This window comes from Eptesicus fuscus, chromosome 18 (genome assembly GCF_027574615.1).
Source record: "Eptesicus fuscus isolate TK198812 chromosome 18, DD_ASM_mEF_20220401, whole genome shotgun sequence".
In the NCBI taxonomy this organism is placed as follows: Eukaryota; Metazoa; Chordata; class Mammalia; order Chiroptera; family Vespertilionidae; genus Eptesicus; species Eptesicus fuscus.
This window is the reverse complement of record NC_072490.1, coordinates 1,617,845-1,645,165: the sequence shown is the minus strand read 5'-3', so window position 1 is coordinate 1,645,165 and position 27,321 is coordinate 1,617,845. Positions and strand designations below refer to the sequence as shown.

The following is a 27,321-nucleotide window of genomic DNA, read 5'->3' as shown; positions in this document are numbered from 1 at the left end:
TGGCTGTCTCAGAGTCCGACGCCATCGGCCATCAGCAGCCCGCACGGGGGGAGGGGGCGGGGGCCGCCTGCAAGGGCATTGTTGCTCTTGTTATTCTGTTCACTGCCCCAGCGCCTCCAGTTGCTATGGCAACAGGCCATTCTGGGCCAGCCACATCTCTGCATGGCCGTGCCTCATGGTGGGGTTGCTAGGGGCAACTGAGCTGTTTGGAAAGCCTCTCAGAGCCCTCACCTGGAACACCAGAATTGTTTACTTTCTGATGAGGTCATCAAAAATCGTCTCTCCAGTCAGACCCCACTGGTGCTCCTGCCTCTGGGGCACTGGGGAAACTCTGGCTTGGAGGCACGAGGCCCGGTCACCAGATGTCCCCGGAGCCTCCATCTGCCGGCGCCCCCACAGGGGCACTGCCCACTCAAGCTCCACTGGGGCCGGGCCGGGGAGAGGGGCGGGGCCCTGGGAGAAGGCCCGGGGGAAAGACCCTCTGGGGGCCCTCCCCTCCGGAGGCAGCGCACGGTCCTCTGCAGGAAGGTCTATATGGCTTAGAAGTGGCTGCTCGCTGTGCGAAGGGAGCCTGACCCACCCACCGCCCTCGGTCCGTTATTGCGAAAGGCTTTCCTCCCCTAAAGGTCCCGCCAGTAACTCTCAGCCTCAAAGTCACGCTCAATGGTTTCTCCCAAAGGAGGGGCCTCCAAGCAGAGGGGGCGCCCCTGAGTCACGGGACAGAGATGCAGATGGACGGACGGACACTCTGCTAAAAAAGGCCAAAGGAGCCCCAGTGTAATTCCAGAATTTAAACCAGTAAGAAAGGAAGGGGCAAACAAACGAAAGAAAGAAAGAAAGAAAGGAAGGAAGGAAGGAAGGAAGGGGCGAAAAATAAAACCAAATCAAAATGAGCGAAGCCGTCAGTTCCATGGAGTCGACACTAAGAGCTTGTACAAACTGCTGTAAGCATCACCATTTTAAATCTTTTTTTTAATAAAACAATTTGAGGCTGTATAAAAACTTTAGTAAAAAATTAGCTTTGAGAGCCCACAGGTTGTCACTAGGAACTATTGCTGGCACTCCTCCCAGCCGTCAGGCCCCAGGCCTGGGACTGGAGCGCCAGAGAAGAGGGGTGGGGGTCAGGGAGGGGGGCTGTGGACTGTGGGGACAACGTGGCCAAGGTCAAGTGAGGAAAGAGCATCACATGACATAAAAATATTGCATCTTCACCAAAATGTCCCCCACTGAGTGTTTCAAAAGCCATGATATTCCTTTTAGGAGGGAAAAACACAGGAGGTGAAAGAAACCAGGCTGATGCGGTCGAGTCCCTCGACCTCCCCAGGCACCCCCATGAGCAGCTGGCCCACCCTGCAGCACCTAGGTTGGGGGCCGTGGCCCACTGCCTCTTGGAGTCCCGTTTCTATGGAAATGAAGACCCCTTGGTGGTGAGCTGCGAGCGTGCATGGGGTGGGGTGTGATGTCCACGGCCCAGAGGCCCTCCAGCTTCCAGCCCGTGGCTACAGCGGGAGAGCAAGCCCAGCACCAGGGCCCTGGCCCCTGCGCCAGGGCCGGGAGGCCCCCAGTCAGGCTCTGGGGTATCAGAGCAACCAGGTTTACGTAGTGTGAAAAAATAGGATTCCTTTGATAAAAAATACTGTCCCTTGGTCTTCTCTAAGTTTGAAACACCCCGGGAGCTTATTTTTAGCAAAGCAATTTCCCACCCCCACCCCAAATTATACATACAAGTTTAGGTAAACAGCAGATTAAATGTAAAAACTTAACCTTAAGAAAGTCCTTTGAATGTGATCTTTAGCTACTGTTTTCCATGTTACATCCTGCAGCTAGACACACGTGAATAGAAAAAACAGTACAGTTAGTGTTAAAGGCAAACGCAGAGGCCGGAGGCGGCCAGCACTGCCTGCGAGCCCACGGCTCCTCCCGCTCCAGCCACCTCCACTCCCCGGTGCTCGCAGAGCCAGCGGCCACACGCAGCGAAGAGTTCTCTATGAACAAACAGAAAGCTGTTAGGCAAAAAGAAAAGTAAAAATGTCCCCAAGGCCTCTCGGCCGCGTTGGGGTCAGGAGGACAGAGGCAGGCGTGTCCAGCCCCGCGTCAGTGTGTGCTAGGTCAGGTGTCGGCTCCCGGGGGCGATGGTCTGCAGGCCCCCCGTCTCCACAGACAACACCCTGTTGCCTCCAGGCCCTGCCCTACCCTGCCTCCACCCAGGCGCTTGTGGGCTAAGGGGGCACATAGGGAGGGGGTGACCGGTATGGGGTCATGTTCTTGGGGCGGGAGCCCTTGCCCTCCATGGGAGCCGTGAAGGGCGGGGGAGGCTGGTAGGGAGGCGCGTTGGGGTCCTCCTCGCGCAGGGGCGTGTACTCTCCCGCGGGGTCCTGGTTCAGAGGGGTGGTCTCGGGCACGCTCTGGTTGGGGTACTCGGGAGGCGGGAGGGGGGCCTTCTCCTCCTGCAGGATGAGAGGCATGCTGGAGGAGGGGGGCGGCTTGGAGTCGTCCAGCTCGTCGGCGAAGATGATGGGCACGCCCTTCTTGATGAAGGTGGCCTGGTCCTCCAGCGTGAGCTTGCCCTTCCGCTTCTTGCGGTAGCAGATCATGGCGATGATGCCGGCGATGAGCAGGATGGCGGCGACCACCACGGCCGGGATGACCGTGTGCAGGTACACGTCATCCTCGCTGCTCTTCTCGGGGTCCCGGTCGGGCACCGCCGTGGTGGGCGCCTCAGAGGGCACCCTCCGGGGCGGCGCCACGGGGATGAACTGCAGGTGCCGGCAGCTTCCGGCGCCCGTCACGGCCACGCTCAAGGCCTTGAAGTCGGGCTCCAGGGCGCTGGAGAAGGCGGGCCGGGGCTTCCCGTCCTCCTCGGCGATCCTGCGGCTCAGCGCCGCCACCTGCTCCTGGGGGCAGGGCTCCAGGGGCAGCGTGTTGTTGGTCCACTCCACCACGATGGAGCCCGGGCTGATGCTCTGCAGGGTGACGGTGCTGCAGTTGCGGTCCCCGAAGGCGAAGGCCAGCTTCCTCACCAGCGCGATCTGCTTGTGGACGTCGTTCACCACCGGCCCCGGGTCGCCCGCCAGCGTGGCGCGGAAGCGCGCGGGCGCCTTGTCCCCCTGCGGGCGCCGGTGCACGTGGATCTCGAAGGCGTCCACGGCCGACAGGCCGCCCTTGTCGGTGGCGTGCAGGAAGTACTCGTGCTTGCCCACGTGGCCGCCGTCGGGCAGGCCGTACAGCAGCTGGCTGTTGCTGTTGAACTGCACCCACGACCTCTCGCCCACCGGCTGCTGCTCCCGCAGCTTGAGCGTCAGCTTCAGCTTGTCCGTGGTGGTGTCCTCCTTGTCGTAGAAGGTGTCCGACGGGATCTTCACCTCGAAGTAGGTGCCGACCCAGGCGTCCACCTTGTCGATGTGGTTCTTGAGCTCCGGGCGCTGGTTGGGCTCCCCGCCGCGGGGCACCCCGCTGGGGGTGGTGCGGATGCGTGTCGGCGGGGAGGCCGTCTCCAGCCTGGTGATGGGCGCTTTGGTGGTGACCCGGGGCACGGGTCGGGAGGTGCGTGGCTTCTTGGTCGGCCTGCGGGTCGTGGCGGTGGAGGAGTCGGTAGAAGGCGTGGCTGGTTTTGGCGTGGACACTCGTGGCTTCTTGGTGGTAGTTGTGGGAGGGGTAGCGACCGCCGTGGGCTCCACGTAGCCAGGAATGGTCATCGTGGGGCGGATCTGACCAGGAGCCGTGGTGCCAGCTTCTGACACCCGAGTGGGCTGGATGGGGCCCAGGGTCGGCGTCTGAATAATGGCACCGCGAGTCCGAATGGTGACTGTGGGCTTCCCAGGAACAGGGTCCCTGACGGGAGGAGCCATGGTCTCTGTGGGAGGAGCCATGGCTGGCGACGTGGGGGTGGGCACGATCCTGGACGGCGGCTCCTGGATGGCGGTGGTGGGCGGGCCAATGGCAGTGACAGGTGTGGGGGTGGCATGGATCTGCCGCCGGAGGCGTTTGGGGAGAGGGGGCTTCTTGTTGGCGATGTGCCAGCCCACAACGGGGTAGCCGAGCTGGGCGGACATGGCCCCCTCCCGGGCGGGCGCCTCCACACGGCCAATGTCCGGCACGCTGTTCTGGCTCAGGGAGCAGCCCAGCCTCCAGGACAGCAGCGCCCCATTCTCCACCACCTTCTTGGCGTTGCCTGGGCCGGCCATGAAGGCGGACATGTCAAACAGCCGGTTGTTCACCACGGGCACCAGCTTCATGCTGGGCAGCTCCACGCCCGAGAAGCCCCGCATGCGGCGCAGCAGGGCGACCCTCTGCTGCGGGCTCATCTTGGTGAGGTCGGCGTCCAGGATGACCGTCAGCACCGTCACGGGCTCGTCGGCAGCGCAGGCGGAGGGCGCCGGCTCCCCGGGGTCTGGGACGGCCCGCGCGGCCTGCAGCTCGCTGTGGTCCTCAGGGGAAACCTCGATGGAGAACACGCTGGAAGCCTGGGGGACGTGGCTCCCGTTGGCCCCCGGCCGTGCCGCGCTCACCGCGATGTAATGCACCCCCTTATCGGTGTCGAGGGGGAGGCCCTCCAGGCTGCGGCTCTGCGGGTCCCAGTGCAGCCAGGGCGGCAAGGCCTCCTTCCCTGCAGCCGATACCTGGAAGAGACACAGCGTGAGGTGAGTGCCACTGTCGCTGCCTCACCTGGAAACGGTCACAAGTTAACCACTGGCCTCGCCTGAACTGTGCGACAGCTGGAGGGGTCACTCAGAGCTCCTCTCTCCGGGCCCACTGAGCTGTCGGGAGAGACTGGGCTGCGGATGGGCCAGCTTGAAAGGCCACATGGTGGCGAGAGCGGGGCTGGCACTCGAACAGGTCTCATCCCAGAGAACGGATGCACTGGGCCCAAGAATGCTGTGGGGCCCGGCCAGGGTGGCTCAGGGGTTGAGCATCGACCTATGAACCAGGAAGTCATGGTTTGATTCTGGTCAAGGGCACATGCCTGGGTTGCAGGCTCGATCCCCAGTAGGGCGTGCAGGAGGCAGCTGATCAATGAGCCTCTCTCATCACGGATGTTTCTATCTCTCTCTCCCTCTCCCTTCCTCTCCGAAATCAATAAAAACACATTAAATAAAACAGGACACTGTGGGGCTTATAGCAGCGACATGCCAGCCCCCTCCTTGCCCACTCGGCCCGCAGACCGCTCAGCTCCGCCAGCCTCCGCAGCACCGCCTTCCACCAGGAGGGGCGCCACCACCTAACCCGCTAGTCCCCACCTGCCAACTCCATGGCCATTCGCTGCAAACAGCGGAGTCGGAAACGGTCACTATCTGTAGAAATCGGTGTTTCCAGACCCATGAAGAACATTAAATATATTTTCCTTTACAAGCTTTTTTAGCAAAAAATATTTATTCCAAATGTTTTCGCTAAAAAACTCGTGCTTTACATTTTTTTTCACTTCAATTATGTTAAATATGTAAACAGACTCAATCACCTATAAACATAGAAAGCAAAGTTTGAATGCTCGCTTTGCCAAAAAAAATGAAGCCAAGATGTAAGGCCCAAACAGAGCAGCTGGGGAACCGTGAGATGTTTACAGGGTGGGCAGGACCTGGGGTCCTGAGAGGCGGACACAGCAGGTGATCGGGGTGAGGACCTCGGTTTCTGCCACCCAAGAATGTTTCCTAACCCCCTCCCCCCGACAGCCACCACTGAGATGAGAGCACACCTGGCAGAGGGGGGCTCAGAGGGGGAGGGGGGCCTGGATGGAGCTCTGGGTGAAGTCAGGAAGGGAAAGCCACCTGTACAGAGACCAGGAGAGGCTCCAAAGGTGGGTGCCAACTGGCGGGCCAGGCCCATGGGACATTCCTGAGTGGCCAGGCGGCTAGGCCTGTGCCCGACCCCGAGTTCCTCCATCAGCAGATGAGCAAGCCGCCCCAGGGGTGCCCCAAGCTGCCCGGCTGCACGGGGCACGTTCAAACAGAGAAGGGCCACCCCTCAAGCATCCTATCTGCTGACCCCAACGGCCACGGCTCTCTGCTATGGGCACTCCCACTCTTTGGCATAGGCTCCCACACAGCCAGTCCTGGGAGAATGAGTGTGTTTAATCCATGCCAAGGAATCTTCTCCCATGTCGATGACATGTACCGTCAGGGACAATCCGGGGAGGAAAGCCCGGGTTCCACCAGAGCAAGCGAAAGCGCTCGGTGTCTAACCGGAAGGCGAGGGCGGGCACGGCAGCTCCGCGCTGACCCTGAGACACGTTCTTTCCCGGGTCGACCGACAGCGCTACAGACACAGGACAAGCCTGTCAGGAAAACTGAGCCACGACGCCCCCTGCACCCCGGCCTGCCTTCGCCTCTGCAGATTCCCGCCCCTCGGGTCGCTCCCAGGGCCTTGGGGTCGCCGAGACAGGAAGGAAAGGCACTAACGGACACTCCAAGCCCTGCATCTCGGAGCGTCGTGGTCCTGGCAGTGCAGGTCCAGGCAGCACTCTGGCACGACGCCGGCTGTCCCCGGATTCATGCCCCAAAGCAGCAGCTCACAGCATCGAAGGGAATGAGGAGACGGCAGGGAGCAAATACACCTGATTCCACAGGACCTAGCCAAGTCCAGGACACGCCGGCTCCCGCATTCCCCCGGCCACTGGGGGAAGCCCTGAACTGGGAAGTCTGAACAGGCCCGAGGGCTGGCAGCACCCCGTCACCAAAGGGGTCCCCCAGTGGCCGTCCCCCAGGCGCTCGTGGAGGGAACCTCTGGGACGCAACACCTGCTCCCGTGACAAAGCGGGAGCCTCAGTCCGTGGAGTCGGCCGTCCTCCAGCTTCCAAAGCTCTGCCCCCCCGCCCCCCTGCTCAGGGCCCACGGGTGAGGCAGCTCTGAGAGCTCCTGCGGGGAGAGAGACGGGCTCCGGGACAAGCCAGGACTCATCCTGTAACGACACCCGGCCACGGGGAAGCCCCGTCGGCAGGAGCCGGGGCTGAGGCCCAGGTCCAGGCAGGCTGAGGCCCGACCCGCCCTCAGCCCGTTTTCTCATCTGCAGAGGGAGGCGATGCCGCTCTTGTCCGTCACAGGCCAGGCACGTGCCAAGTGCCCGCGCTGCTTCCCCACCCACCGGACACAGGGAGCTGCTGCCCAGCCCCACGCCCCGTCCTCCTTCCGAACCGGCCTCGGACCGGAGCACTGAGCCTTGTCTCCCGAGTCACAGCCCCAAGCAGAAGCTCAGACACCGAGGGAGCACAAAGGCTGCAGGAGGGGGAGCAGGGTCTAGTAGGGGAACAAGGCCGGGCTGGGCCCTCAGGGACTCGCCTCCCTGTCCGCAGGAGCGGATGGGACACCTGGGGGCCTGGGGCAGGGGAGGACTTGCTGTGGCGCCCAAACACCAGCACTCACTTCCCCTCGGTCCCTCTCGCCCCCCCCCCCTCCCGTGCTGGGGCCGGTGCACCTGCACCCGAGGTTCTAGCTCTGGAGCCTTTGGTTCCCTCATGTAAGTACTCCTGCCCCAGCCACACTGTTCCCACCCAACTAACTCCTAAGGGCGGCTGGGCTGGGAATGGCAGGCGAGAGGCCCAATCAGCTCATGGCATGCTCCAGCTCCAGCACGTGGGGCTGGGGACAGGCTGGTCCCAGCCATGGACGCCCCAGGGTTTCCGGTCACTCAGCCCACCCCACGCCCACCGCCTGGCGGGAGACGGGCCTGTGACGGACAGCGCAGCGCCGGGCGGAGCCTCCGGGCAGGCAGCGGGGACACAACAGCTGCAGGAGGCAGACCCCGCGGGGCGAGGCCCGCGTGAGAAATCCCAGGCCAGAAAGAGCCAGGAATCTTGGCCGTTTCAGCATCCCTCCGCGCGGACCTGCCTCTGAGATGGAAGGCAAGCCCAGCACGGAGGAAAATGAGACCTCGAACCACCACGTGCCGTTTTAGAAATCCTGATCCATAATGTGCATCCGAACACATTAACAATCAAAACCACAACGCCTGGCAGACCGGGAGTAAAGGCTGCCCACAATGAATCACCGGGCAATCCTGGGTCCCTGCCAGGGGGAGGCGTGGGTCTTCCCTCCGTCCCGACCAGCAGACGACTAGGACAGACTCCCTGCTCAGTCCCTCCGTCCCTCCCACGCTTGGCTGGTCCCTCTCCCACAGCCGACCCCCAAACCCCGGCTGAAGAAGACCGGCCCCGTGCTAACACCCGGAGGCACCAGCAGTCTCCCCATCAGGGCCTTCCCCCCCGGAGAAAGAGCCAACGGGCGGAGGAGCTTCCATTCCTTAGTCCTCGCGTCAGCACAGGGTGCCACGCACAGGGTGCCAGCTGGTCAGGCACAGCTGGAAGACAAGCTGAAACGGGACTCTCCCTGGGGCCTCATTAGTTCTATGACCTTTGGCTTCTGGAACCAAGAAAACCTGTTTTGCCACCTGGAGCCCACACCTGGGTGTCTCACCAGGCAGGAGGTGTAGGACTGGACATGGCCAGAGAAGACTCCAGAGACGGGTGGACACTGCCACACCACGTCACCGGGGGAGCTGATGGCCAGCACAGAGGCGATGGATGAAGTACACAAGCTGCGTTTGGTGAATTTTCTCGCGCTGCAAGCCTTCTGGAGGGTTCCTTTGGGCCTTAGTTGTGACCCTTCCAACTAACCCTCAAGACAGGACATCAGGGGTTCAGCTGAGCCCTTCCCTGAACCTCCCTCAGGTGTACTGGAGGGTCTTCTCAGTGGCCCCGCCGGCCGTCCTGTAACCCACTGCCGGGCCCCGCCACGCTGCAGAGCTGGGCCAAGCTGAGCCATCCGCGCCGGGAACCACAGGCACCACCCGGAGTCTCTCCGACACGAGGAGGTCAGGGCTGACGGCGTGGTCTCCTTGCGCAGGGAGGCAGGAATCAGGCGTCAGAGGGGGCGCCCCCTGTGCTCACATCCAGGGGACCCCATGTCATTGTCACGGACCATGACAATGACAGATGTGCTCTGTGGCCAACATCAACTTCTGCAAAGGATGCACATGGCAGCCCTGTGGCTGGGCCGGGCTGGGGGTGGCCCCGGGCAACAGGAAGAGCCTCTGGCTGGAGGTCAGAGGGCGAAGACTTTCTCCCCAGAGAAGAGAAGAACCAGGGCGGGAGGGGGTGCGAGTAAAGCAGAGCCACAGCCGTGAGAGACCGTCGATCCGCGCTAGACAAGCAGCCTCACACCACACGGCTCTGGCCACAAAGGCCAAGGCCACAGGACCCCACGGCGAACACGCCTGCCCAGCCCAGTCGGAGCCCTTCTGGTCTGATTATGAAGCGCTTTACCTAACGGTGCCTGCTCGCCTCTGAAAACAAAAACTAACCCTATTCCCCCAAAAGCGAGGGCCAGCGGAGCGTAGTGACAGGCGCTAACACCCTTCTCAGTGTCCGTCCCTGGCCCAAGCCCTGCCATCATCCATTTCCACTTTGTCATGTCCTTTCAGGCCTTGTCAGTATTTTTTTCAAAACGCAGAAGCCTATGTTTTCATAAGTGTGTGAGTGGATGCCATCAGGCAAACGCTCTCCTGACGGCCCCGCCCAGGCTGCCCCCACCGCCGGCCTCCCCCCCGCCCCCGGGTGCGGCCTTCCCCTCCCGTGGCCTCCCCGCCCCGGGGTGCGGCCTTCCCTCCCGTGGCCTCCCCTCCCGTGGCCTTCCCCTCCCGGGTGCGTGCTCACAAGGGGCCCATTCAGGCCGGCACACCCACTGAGGCAGGAAGAAACTGCAGTTCAGCTCACGCAGGCGGGTCGCCACAAAGCCCTCCAGCATCCGAAGAAACGCTCCTTTCATGAGCTCTCCTCCCCGCCAGAAAGAGTGGCCATTGTTCTCCGGAACAATCGGCCGTGCCAGCGGAGAGCAGGGCCCCAGGAAGGGCTGCTCCCAGGCTGCCGGCATCTTGGGCCGAAGGGAAGCCGCATTGTCTCCGGGGAGGAGCTGAGGGGCCACAGGGTGAAAGCCACCGGCAGCACCAACAGGAGGCATCTGAGGGGCCTTGAGAGGGGCAGCCTGGTCCCTTCACGAGGGCCCCCCCCACCCCCCCCCCCCCCCCCCCGAGAGGAAGGGCTGGGGCGTCTCCTCACCCTCAGCCAGGGAGCCACACTCCCGCAGGCAGAGGAAAGGCGCCCACCCGAGGGAGCCAGCGGCAGGCGGGGTAAGGTGCGCGATGGCCGGCGCGGGCCAGCCTGGGACCCGCCCAGCAGGGCAAGCTGGAGTCTGGGGGACCTGGCCCCGGAGACCGTGAGGAGGAGGGAGGGTGCCCTAGGGTCTGCTATGGGAGCAGAGAACAGCCACCACCTGGGCTGAGCTTGTACTCGGCATCCAGTCTGGCCCAAAGGAGCCCACGCCAGGACCACCAGCTGCAGGGTGTCCTGAGGTCACAGGAGGGGAGAGAGGGTCAGGGCACAGGCCTCTCAGGAAGGTCAGGCGGCCACAAGGGCCTGGCGTGGCCTGCAGCCCTCCTCGCATCACCGAGCCCACAGAGTCCCTGGGAGGCACGCTGGGGCTGATCACATCCAGGCGGTTCCTGAGGCAGAGCTGGAGACACAGGGGAGCACAGTGCTGGCCAGCCGAGGCTGGACGCGGCTCCGGACGGGAAGGTGCGGCTCCGGACGGAAGGTGCGGCTCCGGGCGGGAAGGTGCGGCTCCGGACAGGAAGGTGTGTCGGGTGTGGGGCAGAGCACAGGCTCAGGCCTCAGGCCCACCCTCCAGCAGGCGGCTCCCTCCACTTCCCCCGCCTGCGGCTTCCCTGCAGCCTGGAGTATCCGGTGTGGGGCACGCTGATGGTGTCTGCTGACACCAAGCACACGCCCTCTGCCACTGTGACTCCCAGAGTTGCTACAACCTCCTGCAACAGCATAACCAACAGCCCACACAGGTCACAGAGGCTCGGCAGGCGGCCCATGCAGCTCACTAGCATGAGACCGAACCTCCTATCCTTTCAACGCTGTTCCTCAGTCTGCGGCAAACACTGCCTTATTCCATCACAACCCCACGCACAGCCCTGACCAGTCAGCAGATGACCAACCCCCGTCTAACCTCAGCGATCTCGGGTGGATGCTCTGCCCATGAGCCCTCATTAGGCAGCCAGCCACGTCCAGATCAGCTAGACCACCTCTCACCTAGGAGCCCACAGGAGGCTTCGTCTCATTGCCAACACGGGCTGTGTTCTCCCTGCACACGGCCAGCTGGGCTTTGACAATCCACAGCAGGTTTGCAGGCCCTGCAGGGGTCCTCACTCCTTCTGCCAGCCCAAAGGCATCTGAGGGCCTACTGTGTGACAGAAGTCACCCATGCAGACAAACAAAACCAAGAATTTCAAGTGCAGAAATGTGCTAAGAAGGCAGCATAGGGTTTGTGGGAAGGTGACTTTCATCGGGTGGAGGGAAAGGACTCCAAGGCCCCAGGTGATGTTCAGGTTGACCCAGGTGGTGCCGACAGAAGGAAGCCAGAGGCCTGGGGGACCCGAGCTTGGCGGGTACAGCGGACAGGGCGACTGTGGCTGGGGCATGGCATACAGAGGGAAAGGGGCTCGATCCCAGTGCAGCTCCCTAACGGGGAGAAGGGGTTGTGAAGCCGATTAAGCTAACAAAGATAAAGATGTCTCTTGCCTCAGTGTGCAGAACAGACCGAGGGGTCAAGAACAAAGGCCGGGGCCCTGGCCGGTTGGGCTCCGGTAGACAGAGCGTCAGCCTGAGGACTGAAGGGTCCCGGGTTTGATTCTGGTCGGGGGCACATGCCCGGGTTGTGGGCTCAATCCCCAGTGGGGGGGCATGAAGGAGGCAGCTGATCGATGATTCCCTCTCATCATTAATGTCTCTCTCTCTCTCTCTCTCTCTCCCCTTCTCCCTTCCTCTCTGAAATCAACAAAACTATATTTAAAAAAAAGAACAGAGGCTGGGGGCCAGGGAAGAGGCAGGTGGTGGCTTGGATGATGATAAGAGTGATGGATATGATATGGAGGTCACCCCAACAAGGATCCTTGGGCCCAAGATCTGAAATGTTTCTCACGTACACAGAATATTGGCACCCATTGAAAGTTATATTCCCACCCGCCGGCGTGGCTCAGTGGTTGAGCGACGACCTATGAACCAAGAGGTCCCGATTCGATTCCCGGTCAGGGCATATGCCCAGGTTGCGGGCTCGATCCCCAGTGTGAGGTGTGCAGGAGGCAGCCAATCAGTGATTCTCTCTTATCATTGATGTGTCTATCCTCTCTCTCCCGCCCCCTCTCCCTCTCTGAAATCAATAAAAATGTATTTTAAGAAAAGAAAAAGAAAGTTATATTATAGTCTCAGAAAATGCTTCACAACCCAGGGAGAAAAACTAAAGTACAACGAATGAAAAACGGTTAAAATACATGCAGTGTGACCCCAGGTCTAACGCGTCTGGTGGGCATGTGACATGGCCGTCTCTTGATGAAAACAGAAAATGATGGAGGAGTTTGCTGAGCGGAGGAACCACAAAAGCTTTTCTTTTCCCCTTTTCTACACGTATGTTTACGCCCCATAATGATAACGAGGGGAAACAACGCCTTTAACAGGAAGACTTCAATCCTGGTCCAGGGACAGCAAAGCGCCAGGAAGGCGGGCAGCTGCTCCGACTCCCCACCCGCTCTCCGGGCAGCGAGCTGTCGGGATGAAGAGCCACACATCTTGTTTCTCTACAGGCTCATCAGCTACTGAGTGGTCTGCTTTACAGATAAATATGCTCAGATGAAATCCTGTTTTCCAGTAAAACCTCTCTCCTCCTCCTGGAGAGTAAGCCTGTTAAGCGTCTCTGCCAGACCCAGCCACTGTCTGGCGCACTGCAGCACTGCCAGCACCTGTGGTCGAGACGAACCCACGTAAGACATTCCACGGCCACGGGAACGAGGCAACCAGGCAGCGTTTGGATATGCAGATCGAGTTGCAGTTGCACAGAAATGTACCCCAAACTGTCCTCCTTCAGCTGACGGCCAGACCAGCATTAGGCTTGCGGGGGGTATGACGCGTACGTGGGAACCCACCAGCTGGAAAGAGCTGGAAAGGAGCGGCGTCTTCAGAAGCAGGACCAGCTCTGCGATCACAGGCCCCCTGAGAACCAGCCACGGCCTACAGAGAGGGGCCAGCGGGGAAAAGGAAGAGAGCACGGGGGGCGGGGGGGGCTGCCGAGGTTCAGGGGAACGTGCCATGATCACACTCTCCTCGGGGCCTGGAGGGCACAGACTCTGTGGCCTTTCTAACCTAGATGCCTGGGCTGGGTCGGAGAGGGCAGGCTGTGGGGAAGGACTGGCGAGACCCCTGTTCGTGTTCTGACCAGTGGCGTGCGAGGCAGCGTTGCTGTGCGGGTTCCAAGCCCAGGCCTCAGGAGACGGCACCTTCCACTCCCGGTTCTTGGACGACCTAACCGAGGAGCCCAGCTCCTGTGCCACGAGGAAGTCCAAGCAGCCGTGCAGAGGTTCGCAGGGAAAGGAACCAAGAACCCTGACCAGCAGCCCGGCTACGCTCCCTGCCGACAGGGAGCTGGCACGTTTACTGACAGAACACGGAATTGGAGCAATCAGCGCCTGAGCCATCCCGGAGCGCGGCCGCCAGCCCCGAGGAGCCGCTCCAGCGAGGGCCATGGAGGCAGAGGTAAGACTCCCAGATGAGCTCTAGTCCCTCAATTCCTGGCCACAAAATGTGAGCAAAACAAATTGGTTGTTTTAAACCACTAACCTTTTGTGTTTGAACACACCAATAGGTAGTCAGAACTCTACTAGTATGCGTATGCACAAATCTAAATGCAATACAGATATAAAACTGCCTTAACCAAGTATAGATTTGTTTTTATTGGCTAGCATTTTAAAAATATTTTTATTGATTTCAGACAGGAAGGGAAAGGTAGAGAGAGAGAGAAACATCAATGATGAGAATCATCCACCGGCTGCCTCCTGCACGCTCCCTACTGGGGATGGAGCCCATAACCTGGGCATGTGCCCTGACTGGGAATTGAACCGTGACCTCCTGGTTCATGGGTCGATGCAACCACTAAGCCACACAGCCAGGCCTAAGTGTAGATCTTAAAATATTTTCCGTTTATTTTCAAGCCACACCTCTAAGGAGTGAATGCTGTAGGTCAGGGATAGCTGTGAGCTAAATCTGGCCTCCGCTACCTGTTTTTGTACAGCCCCGGACTAAAAATGATGTGTTCGTTTTTGGGTTTTTTTTTGCATTTCCAAGTAATTAAAGAAATCAATAAGCAAAACAATAATATTTCTTGACATGTGAAATTATATGAAATTCCAATTTCACCTCTGCGTCCCTAAGTAACGTGTTATTGGACTGTCTGTGGGTCCTCCGCACTACACGGCAGAGCTGACGTGTAAGAGAAATCACAGGGCCTATGAAGCCTAACACAGTACCTGGCCCTGGAAGAAAGGGGTGCTGACCTCTGCGCTCGGAGGTGCTCAGTGTGAGAGGGACACCCACGCACCCACAGGGCCACCACGCAGACTCCCGCACGACGCGGAGGAAACGACAAGGTCCCACCCCCAGACACAGGCTGCTGCTGCTTCACAGAAGCTTCCTGCTCCGCCTGCCTCCCACGGCACCGGCCAAGATCCTCTCCCCACTACCACAGGGGTCTCAGACCCCCGCGTTCCTGAACTGCTCCCCAGAAGGAGAGGGGGCCAGGCTGAAGTTTGGGTACTAAGTGACCAAATACATTAGTAAACGTAGAAGACTAAATTAGAGCAAAACTCCTATATTATTCATACTTTATCTTCTTTTTAGTGGCGACACCCTCAAAATGGGAGTAAGGCCCGGCTGGCGTGGCTCAGTGGTTGAGCGTCAACCTATGAACCAGGAGGTCACGGTTCGATTCCCAGTCAGGGCACAGGCCCGGGTTGTGGACTCGATCCCCAGTGTGGGGCGTGCGGGAGGCAGCCGGTCCATGATTCTCTCTCATCATGGATGTTTCTCTCTCTCTCCCTCCCCCTTGCTCTCTGAAGTCAATAAAAATGTATTTGTTAAAAACAGGAGTAAGAATGAAGGTTTAGGATGCTATCCTGAGATTATGGGGACCCTCTGGTGAACATCCGTGACTGTTCCCCTCTGAAGGGACAATAAGTAGGTTCTGGAAAAACTGAGCTCAGAATCGCTAGAGCACAGAACTGAAACACCAAAACCTAAAACTGCAATGGCAGATGGTCACTGCTTCCTCATTTACTCTCACACCCCGTCTCACCTTGATGACTTCTCCATCAGAAGCAATGACATCTGTAGGAATGGTCACTCGAAACACACGCCCGACGACAGCCGTGCCGTCAGGAATGCCAGCCACCGTGGGGACAGCCTCCGGGAGGTCTGACAGCACCGAGTGCATGGACGCCTCCAGCTGGTTCTCCCAGCCCCTGGCGGCCTCCGACGGTTCACTCGGCCAGTGGGACTGAGTCATGGCCACGCAGAGCAGGAGGAGCAAGGCCCGCCCCCCGCCGGGGAGCAGCAGCGCAAGGCCCACAGACATCCTCATCCAGGGCGAGTCTGCGCAAGCCGGCCTCACGATGAAAGGAGTCAGTGACGTGGTCCCGGAGCCGGGTCCTCACCCCCTGCACGCCTGCTCCATGCCAGAGCACTCAGAGCCTGAAAAACAAGAAGAGTCGTCTCAGACTTCAGCGATCCCCCTGGTTTCAAAGTTGTGCACAGGCAGTTACTACCCCATCACTGTTCTACCAGAAACATCTATCCTGAGCTGGATCAAGTCTCATCCTGCGCTGTCCGTACGGGCCCCCAGCACAGGTGGCGACTGAGCACTGGAAATGTGGCTTGCCCTGTAAATGTTAAGTGCACACTGAATTTTTAAAAGTTCACATAAAAAAGAAACGTGGCTCAGTGGATGGAGCATCGGCCTGCAGACTGAAGGGTCCGGGTTCGATTCCGGTCAAGGGCACATGCCCAGGTTGCGGGCTTGATCCCCAGTGTGGGGCGTGCAGAAGGCAGCCAATCAATGATTCCCTCTCATCATTGATGTTTCTATCTTTCTCTCCCTCTCCCTTCCTCTCTGACATCAATCAATAAATAAATAAAAAGAAATGTAAAATATCTCATTAACACTTTTTAAATATTCACTGCATATTGAAACAATATTTTGAAGATAAATATATCAAGTAATAAATATTAATAAACTAGAGGCCTGGTGCATGGATTCATGCACCGGTGGGGTCCCTCGGCCTGGCCTGCGCCCTCTCCCAATCCGGGACCCCTCGGGGGATGTCAGATAGCCGGTTCCAGCCAGAGCCCCGCAGGCCTGATGCAGACAGGCACGAAATTCGTGCACGGGGCAGGGGGGCAGGGGTTGGTTCCCTTAGCCCAGCCTGCACCCTCTCTAATCGGGGACCCGTTGGGGGATGTCCAACTGCCAGTTTAGGCCCAATCCCTGTGGCAGTCAGACATCCTTCTCACAATCTGGGACTGCTGGCTCCTAACCTGCCTGCCTGCCTGATTGCCCCTAACCCCTTTGCCTGCCTGATCGCCCCTAACTGCCCTCCCCTGCCGACCTGATCTCGCTCCCAACTGCCCTCCCCTGCTGGCCTGATCTCGCCCCCAACTGCCCTCCCCTGCTGGCCTGATCTCGCCCCCAACTGCCCTCCCCTGCCCGCCTGATCGCCCCTAACTGCCTCTCTGCCTTGGCCCCCACCACCATGGCTTTGTCCAGAAGGAAGTCGGATGTCCGGAAGATGGCCAGTCGACCCGGTCTAATTAGCATATTACCCTTTTATTAGTATAGATAGATTATATAGGATAGGATTGCTTAAATGGGGGGGAACCTTTTTCAGCAGGAGGAGATGCTCTTGGCAGACAAAAATACATAATCCCTATATCTGGACTGATAGCCAGCCATATGCAGTATACTGCCAAACTGGTCATTAAAAAATTGAACCGCTTTCTTACACCTTACACAAAACAGCTGTTGCCCTTAAAATCCTCCTCAGCCCCCACCTTAGGTTCTGCCTTCACAGTTCACCCAGATTAGGTTCTGATTGGTCAGTTTCTATGTCAATCAGCATCAAAAGCTCTGCCTCCTAGGCAGCCATTGGCTCCTCACAGTTCACCCAGATTTGGTTCTAATTGGTCGGTTTCTATGCCAGTCAGTGTCAAAAGCTCCACCTCCTAGGCAGCCATTGGCTCCTCGCAGTTCACCCAGATTTAGTTCTGATTGGCCAGTGTCAAAAGCTCCACCTCCTAGGCAGCCATTGGTTCCTCACAGTTCACCCAGATTTGGTTCTTTTGGTTCTGACTGGTCAGTTTCTATGCCAGTCAGCATCTCTGGGCCTATCTCCAGGCCTGATCAGAGAGGCAGGGCTGATCAGCAGCCCCAGCGGCTGCTGGCGAGGCCCAGAGAGAAAGAGAGGCAAGGGCTAATCAACAGCTGCCTTGGAGGCTGTGGATCAGACCCTGCTTCTCTCTCCGGGCCTGATCCGCAGCCCCCTTGGCAGTCAGTGCTAAGTCGCTGCACCTGCAGCTGCAGCAGTCAGTGCTGAGTCGCCACGGCAACCCAGCACTGACTGCAGGACTGACTTCCGGTGTCGTCCATTTGGTCATTTTGGACGTTAGGGACCCTGGCTCTTTATATACATAGATGGTAAATAAAGAAACATACTACATCAAATATATTATTAAAGTTAAATCCACTTCTTATTTCTATTCATATTTTGGACCTATGTGGCTCAGGTTATATTTCTGTTGGGAAGTGCTGCTCTAGACCTAACTCCTAATACAGGAGCCACGAAGGCACAATCAGACAAATCCAGAAGGTGGGACCTTCTACAAGACAATGGCTTGGCTTGTCCAAATGCTGACACCCCTACACATCAGGGGACTGTTCTAGATTGAGAGACCACAACCAGGTGCAGTGCATGCATCTTGACTAGATCCTGGATTTACTTCAAAAACAAACACACACACACAAGTCTAGCTCACAAAGGGGGAACTTTGCGTGTGGGTTGGAGATAAGATGTACTGTTAATTTTCCTGGGTGAGGTGATGGTGGTGTGTCCCTGTAAGAGATGGTTCTCGATTTCAAAGTACTTAGGAATAAAATATCAAAAATCTCCATAACTCACTTTGCAATGGCCCAAGGGAAAAAATGTTTGTGTGTATAGGGATAAAGCAATGTAGTAAATATAACAATTACTAAGTCTTTAAAAATATTTTTGAAAAGACTAAAAAAGCCAAGTATTTGCACAGAGACACGCAACCAATGCTCACTCCTCACACCCCACGCACTAATCACAGGACTCACTCACTCAGCGTGTATGTGCAGACTCAGTGCCAGTGAACAACCCTCACTGGCTCTCCTGCCCCCGCACCGCAACACGACCAGAACCCGCACACGGTTCCCTCCCCCGCAGGCCGCTCCTCAGACCGGCAGCCACAGATGCATTGTGGGACCTGCCGGTGCACACAGGTGGCACAGCCATCAGGAACACGTTCCCGTTCTACAAAAGGAGTAAGCCCCGCCCTGAGCCACGCTGTCAAGGGACCACGTGATACATTTTTGACCTGGGTAATGCAAAAGTAAATAAACTGCCACTGAAATCGGCAGTTTACGCTGAAGTTAATGCAAATCCAAGCCAATTCCAATAGGATTTTTTTTGCTATTGATTTTGTTATTCTGTTTTTGAACTAAAATTCATGAAACAGAGCCAAACCCCAAGAAAGTAAAACAATTTTGGAGGTTGGGCGTCCTATCATACCAAAGACTTACCCTAAAGCTACTGTATTTAAGGCAGGGTCTCACGGAGAGTATCCAGTTGGCTGCGCACCCAGAGAGAGCGCCCCAAACCAGCTGTTCAAGGCACCGGAACAAGTGGCCATCTATGCAAAAAGCAAATACAACTGGGCTCCTCCCTCACTTTTCCTTCACAAACGTGACAAATCCCAGGTGGATGATACACACAAATGTAAAAAGCAGAATTTAAAAAAATTTTAGGCCCAGCCAGTGTGGCTCAGTGGTTGAGCGTCAACCTACGAACCAGAAGGCCACAGTTCGATTCCCGGTCAGGGCACATGTCCAGGTTGCAGGCTCGATCCCCAGTAGGGGGCGTACAGGAGGCAGCCGATCAATGATTCTCTCTCACCATTGATGTTTCTCTCTTTCCCTTCCTCTCGGAAGTCAATAAAAATGTATTTTTTTAAAAATGTAGCTGAATGTCAGGATAAGGAAGGATTTCACTTAAAAAGGCATCAAAAACACAAAACATGGAAGAAACAGACGCTGGACTTCCACCTCCAGGAAAGGGAGCAGACACATTTCCCTGGTTCCCCCCGAAGATGCCTCCACGTTACCCGTAAAGTGAACAGCAGGGCAGGGCAGCGAGCTGTTCCCTGGGCTTCCCTCTTGACTCGTACGTCCGGGACCAGAGCTGAAGAAGCCGGCCACCCAGAGATGCCAACGAGGAGACAAGAAAGGTCCCCACCAGAGTCGGCTCTTCAGCTAAAGGCAGGAGGGGGCAGCCTGGCAAGACAGAGAACACTGGGACACAGCAGCTCTATTCTGGCCAGACACCACAGGAAGCCACGGCGCCACTCCCACCGCACCAGCCAAGGCCACGCGGGACCGAGGCTTCCACCCTCATGAGGCTGTGACAAGGCCCCGAATGCCCGAGGCAACGTCGGAGAAGGCCAAGCTCGGACCTCCATCCCCACTGGCCAGCAACAGTGCGCGGCCCTCGCCCTCCCCCCCCACCCCGTCCCGCCCCTCAGAGCGAAGGAAATTACCAGAGAGAGAAGGGCGTCATGATGGCAAAGGGCCAGCCCACCAGAAGAAGAACCCTGGATGGACATGCACAAACAGCAGAGTGTGAACCACGTAAAGTGAAAACGGTAGAACTGGAAGAAGAGGATTTAAACCCCCCAATCCTAACTGGAAACTTCAGCAACTGACAGAACTAGACAGAGAATCAGCAAGGACACAGGAGCACTCCAAAGTGCCCCGGTCAGCGTCTCCCAGGCCTTCACACGCTCTCCACCTGCCAGCCGGCCCCTCGCTCTTCCCCAGCGTTGGTGGGACACGGACCCAGACAGACCACAGCTAGAGCCACGAACGAACCTCGACACATTCAAAGACTTGAAACAGCACTGAATGTGTTCCCCAACCACAGCAGTCAAATCAGAAACCGCCGACTAAAGGAAAGCATCTGAAAACTATACAACATACGTAAATAATCCTGGGTCAGAGCGCAAGTTCAAGGGCATTACCCCGAGTGCAGATAAAACCAGGCTCGTTTCAGAACACAACTAAAGCCGTGCTTCCCAGTAGAGGTGAACCGACAGCACCGAGTCCACGGGAGAGAAAGGGCGTCTCAAACCAGTGACTGCTCCCCCGCAAGAATCGGAGGGAAAAGGAAAGGCCCTGCAGGTGCGGCCGCCGGCTGCAGCCTCGTCCTGCGCGCAGGCGGTTCCGTCAGGGCACATCCCCAGCTGCGGCTAACTCCCGCTCAGGCGCACATGGGCGGCAACAGATAGGTGTATGCTTCTCTCCCCACCTAAGATCAATTTTTTTTATGTTTTTATTGATTTTAGAGAGAAAGGAAGGGACAGAGAGAAACACTAATGTTAGAGAGACACCCGTGTGGTTGCCTCCTACACACACCCTGGTCAGGGCGGGATCAAACCTGCAATCGGGGTATGTGCCCTCGGCCAGGAACTGAACCCGCAGCCCTTCGGTTCATGGGCCAACGCTCTACCCTTGTGCCATACCAACCAGGGCTAATTTAACTTCAGAATGTTCTTGAAGTGACAAAGTTATGGGACCAGAGAATAAAGCAGGAGTTGCCAGGAGTTAGAGGGAGTCCTCAAAAGGAAAGCGGTGAGGCTGACAGGGCAGCGTGAGGCATCCTGTGTTGTGACTGTACCAGCCACTGCCCTGGCTGTGATCTGGACCAGTTTAAGATGTGACCATGGGGCCAAGTGGGGAAAGGGCACTCAGGACCTCTGTATTATGTCTGACACCTGCATGTGAATCCACAATTATCTCATTTTTTCCTAAATCTTAAAAAAAGATACTGAATTAAAATCTTCAATATCTGTCCAATGAAGGACACCGTAGAGAAAGTAAAAAGGACCAATCACAGCCTGCGGAGAGCTTTGTCCATGCACATAATGGCTAAGGTTTTCCTTCTTTTCTGCATTTCTTTTTATATCTCCCAGTTTAACTGCCTGTGCTTTTTATCCCTTTTATAGCTTATTTCATTGTATAGTTTTTAAAATGTTCCAGGTCTTCTGTTTTAAGCTATCTTAAATTGTCACTTTAGAGTTTACTTTCTTGTTGCATAGTTTTCCTTTAATGGCCTTTTCCTTTCTCAGCCTTGGAGCTCTCAGCTCCACCAGCACCTGCAGGACTGGCTGGGAGGGCGGCGCACTGGACTCGGCGATGTGTCACGGGCAGGCACACGCCTCAGGATGAGGGGGAGGACACAGGGCTTTGTGTTTAGCCTCTTCCTATGTCTTTACTCTTTAGTTTGCTTCCTTTTAGATCCCGCTGGTCTTGTACTTTCTCATGGATTTTCCATTTTAACATTCTCAGCTCATCTGAAAACAGTAACAGTGTGAGACACACCCTGTCACTGAAACATAAGCTCCGTCTGCTATCTGCGGACACATGACGACACGGGATCTGTTTCATGACTCAGTGCTCCGCATTTAGCAAGCGGGCGATGTCCCAGGCACAACTCCAGCTGCTGTGCGCTGGTTTTCCATGCTTGGGGAGAAAAGATCTTTACGCAACTTGGCAAATGCAGCCTCTGTCTCTGATGCCGCTCTCCATGAGCAGGGGTCACGTCTGCGGGGCCCGGAGCTTGGCAGGCGGCATCCACATCCCTATGAGGACGTCCCTCTGGAGGGCTGGACGTGCTCAGACTTGGTCACTCGGAGGAGGAGGCCCTGCAGAAACCCTCCTCCTCATCCTTCAGGGACCAAGGCCCAGAGAGGTAACACCAACCCCGGTCCCGGAACCCGCAGGCAGGACCTGGCGGAGAAGATGCTGGGGGACCAGTCAGCCTGTCTCCCCGCCACACCCCTCGCCGGAGCGCTGCGCACGCCTTCCAGGGCAGCCCGGAGGCCTCAGCGGCACTCACCACGCCCACGGAGAGGAGCTGCCAGGCTCTCTCCGAGAACCGGGTGGTGGGGCGGGCACCCATTTCTGTGCCAGTACCCAGGGCAGTGCCCGACTCCGGTGAAATCCAACGCTGTGAAGAGGGGCCTCCCCGAGCCTTGGTGGAGCGCCGGCTCTGTGCACACGCTCAACAGCATGGCACATGGAGTGACAATGGGCACAGCTGCCAGGAAGCAGTGCCATCCCTTGTCCCAGACAGCCCACCCCAGGGTCAGGGGACACTAAAGTGTCAGAGCCCGCAAAGCCCGGACACATCCCGGCCCCGTGGTCACTGCTGTCCTCGAGCGGACACTCGGGCTGCCCCTCCCCCTCTTCTCTCGGCAAAACCTGCACACCTGCCCCACGTACCCCACCTATCCGTCCCCGGGCCAGGCGTGCCTCCAGCGCCAGCACCTCCACAGAGCGCCGGCCTGGGTAGAGGAAGATGGCTCCGGAGGGACTTCCCAGCCATGAAAGAGCGGTCGGCTCTGGGAGCCCAGGCCTGAGGCTCACTGCAGGGAAGCGCCCTCCCCAGAGGAGCCAGAGCGAGTGGGGAGCCGCAATCCCCTGCACCCGTGCCCATGCCTCCTCTCACCACGCCGGCTCTCGGGGGACGGGCAGGAGTAAGCAATCCCGTTGTCAGCAGTGGCTAAAGGTGATGCCCTCTGTAACCCAAAACACAGAGACTCCTGGAGGCGGGAGCTGAAAGCACAACTGGAGAAGCAAAGCTTACAGTGACCGGCGCGGCCTGTCACCAACCCTCAGCCCTCAGCCCTCGCTGTGTGACTGCAGCACGGGCCCCATGAGGGGCGCAGGCCTGGCAGCCCACTCTCCAGGCGGCCTTGGCCCCGGGGAGCCACAACCATCTCGGAATCCCAGCCCCGGGAGCAGCAGCTCCGCTGTGGCCAGGCTGCCTCCCAGAGCGAACGGCCCGCCCAGGAAGCAGGCCACCAATTAGTGCTTTTCCCCTCAACAAGTTCAAGGAACAAATGCATCCGTGTCACCAACTCAGTTCAGAGTAAACGCTGTGCCCTCCCAGGCACAGACCACGGAGCAGCCCTGAACTGGAACTCCCTGCTGGTTTTCACTTCCCAAGAACGAAGACAGGAGATTCAGCCCATTGCTAAGCCACACAACCGAGGCAGAGGCGGCTCACACACTCCCGGGACGCCTCTTCAAGGCTGTTATCTAAATAGCACTTAACTGTCAAGCTGCTACCATTTGTCATGGTAATTCAAACATTTAAGGTAAATGGAATTTCCTTCTTAAGGAAACTAAGATAATAAAATTTCACGTCCCTGTTTTAAATGGTTTGGAGAAAGTCAAAAGCAAACTCTTAACTGAAACAACCACTTTAGGTTGCCCAGACACTCCGGAGTTGGATGTTCAATGTCAGTCTAACTCGAATGCAGGCATTCTGGAGGGCTGAGCAGCTTCAACCCGCTCAGCCTGCGGCCACAGGGTGTGCTTGGCGCAGGGGAACAACACGGTGAGGTCGCCGTTCACTTGGGCCCAAAGCTGAAGGACAGGCAGCCTCCCTCTCCGCTCCTCGGCGTCAGAGGCGGGTGTTGAGGTGTCGCCCCGAAGTCACTCGCAGCTCAGGAGACTCCCGGACACGAGGCAAGTTCCTCCCGGTCTGGACGCTGTGGGAACATCAGCAGAGGGGGGGGCAGCCCCGCCAACACCATCAGGAGCCGAGCCACCCACCACGGAGCCCGGTCACAGACACAGCAAGATCCCCGAGTCCAAGCGCGTGGGACGAAGACATGTCCCGGGGAAGGAGCTGACGGCGTCCACCGGACAGAAACGCTGCTCGCAACAATTTCCGCCTTGGAAACGGGCAAATCCTCACTGTCACAGGCCCCGAGAGCGGCCCCGGGGCAGTGGTTTCTGCTGATGGGGTGGGTTTTCCAACAAAGGCAGGAAGGCAGCAGGGTTAATACCTGGGCACAACGCACTCGGGGCATCGCGCCCTCGAGGGAGGGAAGGAAGACAAGGTCCAAAGCAGGCTGAGCGGCCCTCCCCGCCGCCGGCCCTCCCCACGGACGGCCCTCCCCACGGACGACCCTCCCCCCCGCCAGCTCTCCCCACGGACGGCCCTCCCCACGGACGGCCCTCCCCCCCCGCCAGCTCTCCCCACGGACGGCCCTCCCCACGGACGGCCCTCCCCACGGACGGGGCCCAGGTAGATCTTTAACATCCTATGTGGCCCCAGCTGGTCTGGCTCAGTGGCTAGAGTGTCGGCCTGCAGACTGAAGGGTCCCGGGTTCGATTCCAGTCAAGAGCACATGCCCAGGTTTCAGACTTAATCCCCAGTAGGGAGCATGCAGGAGACAGCCGATCAATGATTCTCTCATCATTGATGTTTCTAACACTCTCTCTCCCTCTCCCTTCCTCTCTGAAATCAATAAAAATATTTTAAAATATTAAAAAAATGTTAGCCACCTCATAGTTAAAGAAACTTTAAAAAAAAACAAAGCATCCTGTGTGGTGACGCTCACTGAGAAACAGCTCCTTCCACAGGCCACCGGGCTCCATATACTGTTACACGTGACACTGCTGAACTCACAATTAAAACAGTTCAGATGGCAAAGTTCATGTTACGTGCTTTTTACCACAAGTTTTAACTTTTACAGTTAAGATAGTAAATTTTATATTACATATATTTTATCGCAACTATAAATAAATGCTTTTTTAAAAACATTACTCAGAAGAGGAAGGAAGGAAGGAAGGAAGGAAGGAAGGAAGGAAGGAAGGAAGGAAGGCATTACTCAGAGTCACACCAATTAGGGAAAACACCTCGGAGGCTTAGGCCCAGCCTCCTCCTCATGGGCGCCGCTAGGGCACTGAGGACAGAAAAGGGCGGGCTGAGGCCCAGGCCCAGGCCTCACTGTCCACCTGGCTGCAGGGCCGGCTGGGCAGGCCGTGCGGGTGGAGGAAGGAGTGTGTGCAGAGGTGGGCGGCAGACTCAGCAGATCCAAGTGGGAATGAATTACCACCTCTGCGCACCCATGTGGCATCGGAGAGCCCAATTAAAGCAAATTAAATTCCTCAGGGTGGCCCCGTGATGAACCTGCGGAGCACACTGACCGACTACCGACTACCGGGCTGGCGTGACGCTTCCCCTGCGATGCACACGCGATTCCATACGCAATCTCCACGCACGAGACACACACCAGCAGTCCCGTGTTCTACACGGGCGTTCGTTCTCCGAGCGGGTGCGCACGGGAAACTGCAAGCTGCCTTCTGACTCCCCAGACTTCCGGCTCCCAGCCACCGCCCACCTCAGCACAAGGCAGAGGGGCCCACACTGTGCGGCAGGGGGTCAGTGTCTGTCCTGGTCGAGGGCGGGGAGGGGGGAGAGGGAAAGGAGGGGGTGGTCTGGTCCAACATCTCAGGCAGCACCTGCTCTGCTGCTCCCCCCACCCCCCTAAGTGCCTAGCGCAGAGCAAGAGTGCAGGGAAAGGAAGGCTCCCACTAAATCCAAGAGCTGCTCGCCAAGCACAAAAGCAATGCTCACCTACTTCACACTTGGAAGTTAAAAGCTAAGCTTTCTGACATTTTTCATTCTACGACAAAGACTCTAAGTAAGTGCTGTAGCTCAAAACCAATATGCTCGTCTGACTTCAATGGGTCAAGTTTAGGAAAGTGCGCTGGCTGCCGGCCTTCCCGGCCTAATTGGAGAGGAATGGCAGGGTGGCCCCAGCCCACCAGCTCCCTCCTGGGGTCCGGGTACTGCAGCCCTGGCCCCACAGCAGCCTCACATGCAGGCCTCAGGAGCCAACCGGGGTGTCAGCCCTGGGGACTGCGAGGTCCCGCATCTTCACCGTAAAGCACTGAGCGTTTTTTTAGGCAAAAACTTCAACCGTCAGTGTCTAAAGCTGTGACCAGATCTTGGCCTCATTCTTGTCTGGAGCCACATTCTTAAGATTCAGCCACCAAGAACATTTCAACCATCCTAGCAATGTGCAGATCAACACGCCTTGTTTTAAAAGGACAAGACACAACTAGCATTCACTCCCTTTGCTCAGCCTTTTTTGTTAGCAGAATTCCTTCCCTCCCACATAGGACTCTGTCTAATCGGCCCTTCTACTGACCTCAGCTTTGCCACAGCTACAAAGTCTGAACACGCACACACTTCCCCGGCAGGTTAGAGGGGTGCTGCCCAAGGCCGGAGCAGCCCTGGCCGGGAGCTCAGCTGGTCAGAGCACCATCCTGACACGCCAAGGTAGCAGGTTTGATCCCCGGTCAGGCCACGTACAAGGATCAACCAATGAATACATAAATAAGTGGAACAAGAAATTGATGTTTCTTTCTCTCCAACAAATAAAAAATAAAAAATCCAAAGGCTGGAGCCAAACAGCCAGAGACGGCCTTGCTGACTTCTGGAGCCTGCCCTGCAGCCAGGGCCACCCTACCAGGCGACAGAGCAGTGGGCAAGGCCAACGCGGAGCCGGCAGACATGCCCCCGGGCCCGCCTCAGGCCTGTCCCAGGGAACTGGCAAAGGCAAAGCTCCGGGCCAGATCCTGTCAATCCCGCGACCCGGCCTCTCCCAGCAGGACGCCGGCTGCTCATCCCAGCACAGACTTAGAGGATCGTGTCCAGTGCAGGCACCTGCACCCCAAGGAAGACAGAGAAAGCCCAAGTGCTTTCCTCCCCCTCACGCCCTGAGGGCCCCCGCTGTCCGCTGTCCACCAGTGACTCTACTGCAGGGTTAACGCAACTGAAGACCTTGGAGGCGCCCTTGGCCTCCCCGCCCACTGCCTGTACCTCCCTTTCTGCGGGCTTGGATCGTTCCCTTAGCACAAAGGGAAAGTGGGTTTCCATTCAGCAGTAATTACTTGGAAATTAATTCCTGCGTTTAGAGTCCAAGGATTAAATAGTAAAAGCCAGAGGGGGGTAAGGAAAGGACACGTGCAAAAGATCTTTCCTCTTCATAAACGGTGCAGCTGCAGGTGACATAGTCCCAGCACTGGGGAGGGAGCAACTGCGGAGTCCTTTCCGGGCGGGAGGAACCGTTTCCTTCACCAAACAGAGCTGGCGTCTGATTGCCAGGCCGGGCGCCTGGCAGGCACAGAGGCTCCCACCGCCGGCCCGCAGCCGAGTGCCTCAGATGCTTGGTCCTCCTCCCCCCGAACCTCCCGCTGGCTGCTGCACATCGCACTGCCTCCAGTCTTTGTGTAACCGTCTGTGCTGGGCGGTAACTACTTACAGGACCTCATTTGTACGTAAAAATTTGTTTTCTCA

At 57.7% G+C, this 27,321-nt stretch overlaps 1 protein-coding gene across 3 annotated transcripts in view; it reads right to left on the bottom strand.

Moving 5' to 3' along the window:
• Positions 1-1,576: 1,576 nt before the first annotated feature.
• DAG1 (dystroglycan 1) overlaps positions 1,577-27,321 on the bottom strand; it is a 41,224-nt gene continuing 15,479 nt past the window's right edge. For all 3 annotated transcript variants that reach the window (XM_054729538.1, XM_054729539.1, XM_054729540.1), the window contains exons 2-3: positions 15,168-15,562; positions 1,577-4,619 (exon numbers count right to left, since the gene is read on the bottom strand). In XM_054729538.1, coding sequence (XP_054585513.1) covers positions 2,220-4,619; positions 15,168-15,452 — 2,685 coding nt within the window. In that variant the 5' untranslated portion in view covers positions 15,453-15,562 and the 3' untranslated portion in view covers positions 1,577-2,219. The remainder of the gene's footprint in view (positions 4,620-15,167; positions 15,563-27,321) is intronic.